The sequence below is a fragment of the Onychostruthus taczanowskii genome, unplaced genomic scaffold (genome assembly GCF_017590055.1).
Source record: "Onychostruthus taczanowskii isolate IOZ18803 unplaced genomic scaffold, ASM1759005v1 scaffold24, whole genome shotgun sequence".
Lineage (NCBI taxonomy): Eukaryota > Metazoa > Chordata > Aves > Passeriformes > Passeridae > Onychostruthus > Onychostruthus taczanowskii.
In genome coordinates this window covers 3,950,422-3,960,533 of record NW_024499684.1, presented here as the reverse complement: position 1 = coordinate 3,960,533, position 10,112 = coordinate 3,950,422, and the positions used below count along the sequence as shown (strand labels likewise).

Sequence of the window (10,112 nt, the reverse complement as noted above, 5' to 3'; positions counted from 1 at the left end):
CTTCCTATTTCACTTCACAGCTGTTTACTGTTCAGGGCTTATTGCATTTTGGCTGTTGCAGCACATCTGCCCCAGTACAGGAAGCTATGAAGTAATTCCTTTTGTCATCTTGGGCAGTATGTGCAAAGGATCTTATGTTTGGTATTGGGGTTTTTTTAATTGCAGAAGTAATGCAAGACTGCAAACTTTGCATCCCAACTTGCTCAGCTTTTGGCATTGTCTGACCCATTTACAAAAATAATCACACTCTTCAGAACCACATTTCAATCCTTCCTCCCTGGCATATGGGACTTGAAGTCAAGCTTTTCTGCTGTTACTTTAGAAAAACAAGCAAAGTTTCTTCATATCCTCGCCCTTAACGTGTCCCCGGTGTTTCAGGTGTGCTGCGTTCTCCTTCGGAGGGACAGCAGGTGACCGAGTGGCTTTGCAGCGACATCTCCTGGCCTGACTCCCCTGAACAGTGTCAGAGATTCCTCCTCCAGGGTGGAGAAGGTCTCATGTGGGTTGAGTCGAATATTTCACACAGAGAAGAGGTAGGATGCCATTAGAAAACCAAGTCATTAACTCTGTTTAATCAGATAAGTGACACTGTCAACATGATTGTCAATTGTACAAAAGATAAGTTAGAAATTGTTTTCATATGCTAAAAAGAATATAGATATTTGTCATTTTTCCAAAGGCTGCAAAGTTTGGACAGTATGGTAAGATGGACATCCAAGTTTGCTGTTGCAAACATCTAATCACACATTATCTAGTGCACAAATGTAAAAAAGACATAATTTATCTCTGGCTAAAGTGAAAAAATAGAATATGGAAATACTTCCCCTCCTCGTGTTTAGCCACTCACCATCTAAACAGCTTCATACCTCTTTGGGTTTCAGTACTTGAGGCCACACAAACTAAACTAAGGGGAGAGAATCTAAAGTAGCAACATACAGGAAGTCCACAATCTATCAACCCTCAGTTTCAGAACTAGATTTTGTCAAAAATATTTGTGTGTCCTCTGGAGTAAAGAAGAGTTCTTTAGCAGGGAGAGTGGAAGTGTACTGACTTCCAAAGTCTGCATGGAAAACCAGTGTAGGACCAAACCCCTAAAAAGGGAACAAGGATAAGTCACACAGGAATCACAATAAATGTTGGGGGTTTGTCCTTAGTTAAAAGCTCTTTTTCATATCCTTGTTTGCTGCGAGATAATGACTCATCAGCAGCAGAAGTGAGGGGAAACCATATTCTTCCAGAGAACAGGGAGCTCTGAGGCTAAACTGATGGCCTCTTCCAAAGTGAAGAACACTGAACGTGCTGCTGAGGGAAGGGCTTTCCATGGCTTGCCCAGGTGAGCCAGTGGGAAGGGTGCTCTGGCAGAGGCTGGCAGGAACCAGGTGGCTTTGATCCTGATGTCTGCAGGGAATGTCACTGTCCCAGTGACTGGCCTTATTGGCTGAGGCTGTGACTCATCTCAGCTTGCAGTCATGAAAGCAAATTCCAGCCCTGGTGATAAGAGTGCCTTGGAATAATTAAAATTGCTGTCACACATGGTATTTTCCTGTTCAATCTGTGTATCTTTATAAGCTGTATATCCTTGCCAGGCACTTAGAAAGGCTTAGTTCTGGAGCAGCAATGGATTAACTCAAATTGCTGAGTCTAGGGTATATTTCTCTACATTCTGTAGGCAGTTCCATACTGTCCCAATGAATTCCATATGAATGTTCTGTATAAATTTTGTTCAACAGAAGCAGAAGTCGGCTGTGTTTGGAAGCTGAGGCCTTTCCATATAGTTTCTCAGTTGCCCACTGGACACACATACAGTGCACTCTGAGTCTCTGACAGCTTTCAGTGATAACCCTGGACTTCAGTGAAAAATTCAGTTTACCTGTTAACTCTACTGGTATTCTTTTCAATGAATTGCACTTGAAAGTAATTGCACTAACCTGTAGCTGCACTTCTGAATGCCTTTCAGATAGAACACTTCCCCATGCTGCATTGGCAACTTACTTCCTTCAGCCTCAGCCTTACAGAGGTTTCAGGCTGTAGCTTCTTCTCATACACTTTGTAACTAGAGGTTCCTCGATTATTAAAAACATGTTGTGTCCTGGACTTAGCTCAGCTTTTCTGGAAAGCAATCATCTGGAAGTCAGCCTGGGATCCAGCTGTGTCACATGGATTTTCCCTGCTTTCTGAAACCATCTGTTCCACTGCTTGGGAAGTTTCTGGGTCCTGGGAGCAGGGACTGTCCAGGGTGTCACCGCTGCTGTTGCAGTGCAGAGGGGAGGCCATGTCAGAGGGCTGCTCTGAGGGTTTTCCTGGAGCAGGAGGCAGGGGCACGGACAGAGGGACATTCATCATGTAGAACACATTACCCAGACGTCTGGACACCTTTAAAGACAAAGGCACAATTGCAGCAATTACTTCTTCCTGTTAAAGCCATTAAACATCAAGCCTGACTCTGGTGCAGCAGCACCAGGGACGTCCCAGGCATCCCAAAGGGTTATCAAATTCCTGTGAAAAAAATCTTTTCCATTTTCACTCTCTTATATTTTTCTAGGCCCAGGTTGTGGAAGGAGCTTGTCAATACCCAACTTAGGACTGTTGGGCCTGACAGCAGGATCCTCCTGCTCCCAAGGTGCTGCAGCACCCAGGGACAGAGGTGAGGCAAACTGCCAGCCAGGAGTGGGACAGGTGGCTGGAATGAGAGGAGAGTGAGAGAGTACAAGGGGTTAAAGAAAATGAAAAGAACCATCAACAGAAACACAGAGAGAGCTGATACTAGTGGATGAAATTAAGGGCAGAAAACTGCAAACAGAGAGGGACAGTCTGCTCCTGAAAAATGTATGGTTATATTCCTTACTGTCTCCCTGTGTGCCGTGGTAACATACAGGGAAGCAAAAAAAAAAAAAAAAAAACTTTGTTGGAGTAAATTATTTTCTCCCAATATTGTGGCAGTTACCAGTGAAAAAAAAAGTGCTTTATTTTGAAAAGTGCTAAATTTTGAAAAAATTCCCTTCTGTCATCTTCTGGCATTTTCATGTCTCTGTGACTCATCATCTTGGCATACATTTAATGGTCATACCTGAGAGCGGATTTTTAATGCTGGTCCAAGTTTTAATCCCATTGTATCCAGGAGATGTTCCTCTGTTAGCAGTGGAAGGGTTTCTCCATCAATAGCATGGTCTTTAAATATCTGATGAAATGATAAAACACATCATAATGTGCTAAAATAGACTTTGGTTGTTATTTTTCATGCATAACCCTGAGGCGTAAACAAAGGCATAAAAAGAAGAAATAATAATTTTACTGTTTTATCTTTGTATTTATCTCCTAACTGCACAAAGAAAATTACTATTATATTTGTAACTTTGGGACAATCAACTACCCTCCCGCATTTACATTTGCTTGCTCATATTTAAATCTAGATGGTCCTAAAAACCTGAAAATGTGGTGAATGTTAATAATCACCTGGGCATAATCTGAGCAGCCTGGGAGGCTGACAATGAAGTTGTGCACATCATCAACTGTCCACTTGCGAATGTCTTCGACAGAAGAAAGGTCTTCTCCATTCAGGATCAGGCCATGGGCTCCTTTGAGGAGGAAACACAGAAGTTATCTTGGTAGAATTTTGCTGGCATGTCAGGAGAAAATGAATGTTATCATAGAATTTTTACACCTTTTCAGAACCTAATATATTAACAGCAGGGTGTAGTCACTTGCAGATAGAGGAGTCCTAGACACAAAATCACCAGGTAATGAGCAGAACCTGGTTCTGAAGGGTTTTTTTTTGGTGGCTTCTTTTGTTTACTGCTGGCACTGTACCTACCAGTCGCTACACATAAAATCATGCTGCAAGACTTCCTCTAATGAGTGCATTATCCAGTGCTTTTTCTTCTTTAGAGTCTACTGTTACTTTAATTTCACTAATATTTCAGTAGAATGGATCCAAGCCTTTGCTAGTCTATACTGCCTACTGTGAGTTAGGACATATGGGAAAGTTGTGGGCTGAAGAGAGAGGCTAACTCACAACTTCTTTCAGCAATTTTGTTTATTTTAATTGAAACTCCTTTTTAAAACATGAACTGAATACAGATATTACTGTTTGCAGCATTAGAACTGTAGTTGCAATGACTCTACCCTACCAAAAATTCACTTAAAACAGAGGGAAGAATTGAGAGACCAAATCAATAAAACCAGATTATATCAACATGTCACTCTAATCTGGAGATCTGACAAACCTGAAGGTAGCAATGGGTTGTTGGGCACTGGAAATCCATATGGTAAAGCTGAGAATGGGATTGCAGAAGGGTACAGGTACTTGTCATCAAAAGCAGCACAGGAGCTGTTGGCTTCCTTCTCATTTGTGTTGCTGCAGCTGGTCGTTTCGGTAGGAATTTCGTGAGTAGCACAGTTTTTTCTCAAGCCTTGTTCAAACTCTTTGCAGTTCTTGGCAACTGCAGCTGGCTCAGGCTGGTTTTTGCTCTGCTCATGTTTGTTTGGTGCCTCCACCTCTACTTCCTTCTTGTCTTCTTTCTCATCTTCCATTGCAGCTGAGGCAGAGTCTGTGGATTTGTCATCAGCCTGGTTCTTTGTGCCGTTGGCGCTGCCCTCGGCAGTTTTGTGATTTCCAGCTCTCCTCCCTGGGCGACGCCCCCTCTCCCTTTGCAGGGTGCTGACTGGCGGGTACGGGCTGCTTGCCATGAGCATGGTGTTGCCATGGATCTCATCCAGGGTGGTACGATGGACATACAGGTCGTTGGCAAGGTGCCCTTCAGGGAGTCTGTGTCTGCCACGGAAAGCCATGGGACTCGCTGGCATCCCATGGTAAAGGAAAGGGGCTTCCAGGCCCAGGAGTCCTTTCCGATGGGCTTTCTCCATTTCCTTTTGCTGAAAGATAGCACTCATCTCCATTTCCATTCTAAGAGACACACAGAGCAGGAGCAGTTAGGGCAGCTCGGTTCCTTCATCACCTTTTTTTTATTCAGCAGCAGAATAAAACTCAGATAAACGATCAGGCAAGAGTACTGCTTGTCTTGTCTCTCCCCTACCTTGTGAGAGGGTACAAACTGCAAATGGAATGGCAAACCTGGCTGTATTTAGTGTACTGTCAGATACAGATAGTAAGCTAAAAGAAATGGAAAACATATCTTCCATGTGATGGCTCTGGAAAATGCTTCAGACAAAAAAGTATTACTTGCACATTGGCAATCCAGACATGAGGATTATATTCACATTTGGAAAACAGTCTCCAGAGTCATAAGGGTTGAAGACTAAAGAAAAGAATTGATTTATTATCAATTTATTTAAGTGATTTATTATCACTCAAAAATTTGTAGTGAAAACTGCAGAATTCTAGTGATATTGTAAATTATAAAGAACAAGAATGACATCTATCGATACCATGGAACCTGTTATCTCTGGAACCTGTGCATCTATTCAGAGAAAGCTAATGCTAAGTCTCTTGAGTAACCCTCCACTGTGCCTGGCACCTGAGCATGGTTCTGAGAGTGTGAAAGGGTGAGATCCTGGTGGGAAGTGTTCAGCTGATCTCCTTCCTTCTGGATGAATGCTCCAGAGTCTGTGCCAGCTTCCTGCTCCTGTAATAGTGGATGGGAGGGTTTGCCAGTGGGATACAGAGAATACATGTATTTGTATTGTATTTGTAATAGTAGTATTTGTCCCTGCTGTACCAACCTTTGCTGGCATCAGCTTCCTCTGGAGCCAGGTCAGTGATCAAACAGAAAGGTAAAGATCCTAGAGGGGCTTTGAGGAACTTTCAGTGGGATTTCTGCATCTTTGGAAAAGACCCTGTGAAGTAAAGCACTTTAAAGTGCATCAAGATAGCTTTCTTAACACTGCAATGAGTATAACAGGTCACAGACAAGTCTGTGAGAGTCTGATCTTCAGAAGAGTGTAAAATTGTCAGGAAAACAGTTTGGGTAAAAACTATCTATAAGGATTTTTGGTATGAGGAGGAATTATTTGATCACATCATTCAGGTTTATTTCTCTGCTTTGTTTTAATCTTTGAAACAACCTCCAACTTATTGATTTTCTGCTTTCAGAGATACAAAAGAAGTGTTTTGTCTATGTACAGTGTCCTTGTACATTTTGCCTGATTGTCGTTACTCCCACCCAGCTCTTGAGTTGACAATAAACAGCAGAAAGCATTACATTCCTGTCTCCTCCTCCAGCTGAGATAGTCTGTTCCTGTCAGGACTAGCAAACAGAGCTTTAGGATGAGGTAGAGTCCCTTGGAGAACAAGGACTTGAAGCCAGGTGCTCAGCAGCACAGCTGCCCCAAGTGCAGGACATTGTTAACACCTGGTTTCTGGAACAGCTGAAAGGAGCAAGTGCAGCCCTAAAGGTGACCTGTGCTGCAGAGAGCCGTGTGGGCATGGTGGAAATTGTGAGGGTGGCTAAAAACTGGGGTAAAAGGTTTTTAAGGTGTAGGTGAGCTCTTTCATGTTGGAGTTTTGCTGTTTGATGGGCTGAGGGAAGAGCCTGAACAGGTAGGACCAGCTCTGATGTGGCTGTGGGTGTATGAGATGGCCATGTTTGCTGCTTGTTATTTCACTTGTTTTTCTCAGGGTTTTTGCCATGTGGCAAGAGCTATAGGAAATGCATTGCTGATGCAAATCTTGTGCTTGGAGGAGTTCAGTAATCAAGTTTTGCTGACATAAGAGTTTAAAACATTTCTGTCATAATAATTTTCCAGTGAATGTACAGAACTTGGCTGTCTTTGCTCTTACTCTCACTGTGTGAGGGGCACTAGCACCGAGTAGTGCAGCCCAGTGCAGGAGTGGCTGAGGTTAGAGCTCCTCTGTGGAATTGGTGTGGCCATGAGGGAGGGCACTACTGCTCTCTTAACCAGCTACTGACTACACTGAAATGGCTACAAATAACTGGACTTCCTACAGTCACTCTGCCATTCCAGCTCTTTGGTCAAACTAGGAAAGCTGCCCACCCTGCTAGGGTGGAGACAGCTGCTCGTCCCAAGGGCCCAGCTACAGGCTTAAAGTGTTGTGTGTGATATCACACAGCTGCAAAGTTTGAATTTGTTTCTGAACTTTTGTAACTTCAGGGTGTTTGGATCTGCAGTTCAAGGGCTGTGGCTGCAGCTTGTTCTTTTCTTTAACTAAGCTAAGGGGTTTGTTTATTTTTGTGGCATTATTTTAAGAATAAAAGCAAAATAGGGCAAGCAGAAAGTCAGTAGCTTTAGGCCTTAATTGATAGTCAGGGGCCTTCTCCTTCTTTGGGTGACTTGAAAAACAATCTCAATCACTTTGCTGCTTTAATCCTGGCATTCACCTCAGAGCAAAGCTTGCTATTGATTACCTGGCAATATTTTGCTTCTGAACCAGTTCTTGTCTTCTGGCCACAGCTTCCATGGATTCTTGTTGCAGAAAGCTGTATCCTTAGAGGGAAGGGGAATAAAAACATCTTTAAAATTCACTGGTTTCCTCATGCAAATGCACAACCCCCAAAGCAATGCAGAGACACTTTAAAAAACTTTGTAAGTCTTCAACTGTGGGCTTCACCAGGAAGGTGATAGGATTTCAAGTTAAATCCTATTTGTTGTCATTGTTTTGGTGGCAACATGTAGCAAGAACATGAAGTCCATTATCAGGTGTTTTCAGGGTCAGATCTGTAGTTAGGATACCTGCCATTAACCACAAAGGGTGGTTTTATTTGGTGACATATGCCTTTGAATACATATGACTGCTCAGAAAATAATAGCCCTCAGTTGAGAAAAGCAAACCTGCTCCTTCAAGACTGCTTTCAGCCTGGAGGCTGTGTAATTTTAAATTACATTTCCTCTTGAGATCCATGTTAAGGCAGGGAAAGAAGCTGAAATCAGAATTTTTTTCTTGGTGTGTTGATGTGACATTAAAAATGCATTCACTCATCTCAAAGAAAAACTCTTGAGCTCATTTTGTATAAAGTAATTTTTTGTGCAGCATGACATGAGTGTCATAGTTGTGATGTCCAGCCTTCCCCTTGGAGCTGTGCCCTCTAATTTTGAGCCTTTATTAAAAAGGACTTGTATTTGCCCTACATGAATTAAGTGGCATGTGGTATTACCATTAGAGCATATGTTCAGTATAAAGCAGCCAATATTCATATGAGAGCAAGAGAAAAATGTAGTGTAAAAGTGTTGATGAGGAGCTATTTTTTTAGCTACAGTATTTTGTTTGGGTGTGACAATGCTTGGAAAATACAAAAAGAAAAGGGGGGAACAAAAACATACAAAAACTCTGAAAACTGTATTTAACAAAGGCTAGAATGGACATGCTTAGACCTAAACTGGCACAGGCTGCCTCTTTTTAATGAGACTGTTTTTCTAAATAAAATAAACTGTTACTGACACTACCTATAAACCTATGGAAAACTAGCAGATGCAGCTGGCTTTCTGATCCACATGGTCCCACTTCTCAGGATGCAGAGGGTGCTCTGTTACCTGGGCCTGGGTAGACACGGTTGGACAGCAGGTTTGGCATGTTGGGGTGCTGCGGGACTGTGGGTCCCAGGTGGGATGCTATGTGGATTTGTCTGGGGTCACCTGAAGCCATCATTTCAGTTGAAGGTAGCAGATCTCTGAGAGGAAAAAAACCCATTCAGATACGCAGAGGAGATCGTTTAGTTAATAATAACCAAAGGTCTTTACAAGCCCAGGGACAGCACACACAGAGCGGGCCTGGGTAGACACGGTTGGACAGCAGGTTTGGCATGTTGGGGTGCTGCGGGACTGTGGGTCCCAGGTGGGATGCTATGTGGATTTGTCTGGGGTCACCTGAAGCCATCATTTCAGTTGAAGGTAGCAGATCTCTGAGAGGAAAAAAACCCATTCAGATACGCAGAGGAGATCGTTTAGTTAATAATAACCAAATAATAACCAAATAATAACCCCAGGGACAGCACACACAGAGCCATTAACTGCAGTGCTGGAACAGGAATTGGTGCCCGGTACCTGTCCACCAGCCGCGGCTCAAACTGGGCGGGGATCGCCTGCATCCTCTGCTGGCCCGGCCCCATCAGCTGCGGGTTTACTGCCATCAGCTGGTTCCTCATCAGCATCTCCTGCCGCTGCCGCAGCTCTGCAAGGCACACACAGTTCTGCTCTCAGTGGGGAAGTGATTCTGGCTACGGTATAACCTTACCAGAAAAAAATGTTTTGTTTTGTTTCCTCTAGTGCAATTCACACTTTTTTTTTTTTTTAATAGCAGCAACTGAAAACATGTTTTCCCTGACACCTGAACTACGTTGCTTAAGTAATGTAGATTTATTCAATCAAACTGCAGTAAAAAGAAATAGGATGTGCTCAGTCAAGTGTATCAAAGGACAAATTACAATGAATAATAATTTACATAGTACTGTGAAACAGAAAATAGCCATGGATGTTAAGTTCTTTGCTTGAGAGGGTTTTAATTTCAAATATGGGCTCATTTTGAGAAAAATCATACTAGGTGGAACCTGCATTGTCATGAGAAAGCAGCTCTAGAAAAAAAAGCCCACAATGGTGAGCCAGAACATCATAATGTCCAGCTGTGGCTTTTGTTCTGAGTTCTTGTGTGCCATTTACTTGTCTTCCAGATGCTCAGCATCTCTTAATCAAATACTGAATTCCAAGAGCCCTCTGTGTTAATTTTTTATTACCTTAAGCAAAATATTTCTGCAGTCACTCCTACGATAAATTTGAAATAACCTTTTAAAAACATCAAACCTGCTGCTGGCTGTTTCTTGTAGGCTGTAGATACCAGCAATGCTGTAAGCACGTGTGCAGTGGGGTTCTTGCTGCTCACCTCCTGCTGCCATGCCGCCTGCCAGCCGGTACAGGTGCTTTTCCTCCAGTGATCCCTGCTCCCCCAGCATGGACATCTTCCTCATGTGCTCCCGGGGAGTCATGCTGCAGGGAGACAGCAACAACTCTGCTGCTGCAAAGAGCTGAAGCAGCAGCACCAAAGAGAGGAATAAGACATTCAACAATGAGAAACAGAGAAGGTTGTGCAGGTGGTTTCCCAGCTAAGCAGGTCACAGCTGGACCCTTCCATGCCTGTGGGTTTTAGTGTTTTCCATGTGGAAACTTCCAGTTTTCAGGACAATGCAAATATTGCCCTTGCTTGCACC

General features: G+C 43.1%; 1 protein-coding gene across 1 annotated transcript; it reads right to left on the bottom strand.

The window, feature by feature from the left end:
- Nucleotides 1-2,100: 2,100 nt before the first annotated feature.
- Nucleotides 2,101-9,890, bottom strand: SAMD7 (sterile alpha motif domain containing 7). Its single transcript, XM_041406043.1, has 8 exons — nucleotides 9,788-9,890; nucleotides 8,956-9,082; nucleotides 8,446-8,582; nucleotides 7,323-7,401; nucleotides 4,224-4,903; nucleotides 3,454-3,575; nucleotides 3,068-3,178; nucleotides 2,101-2,373 (listed from the first exon to the last, which is right to left on the bottom strand). Exons 1-8 carry the CDS (start codon nucleotides 9,888-9,890, stop codon nucleotides 2,101-2,103), a joined length of 1,632 nt encoding a protein of 543 aa, XP_041261977.1.
- Nucleotides 9,891-10,112: the final 222 nt, after the last annotated feature.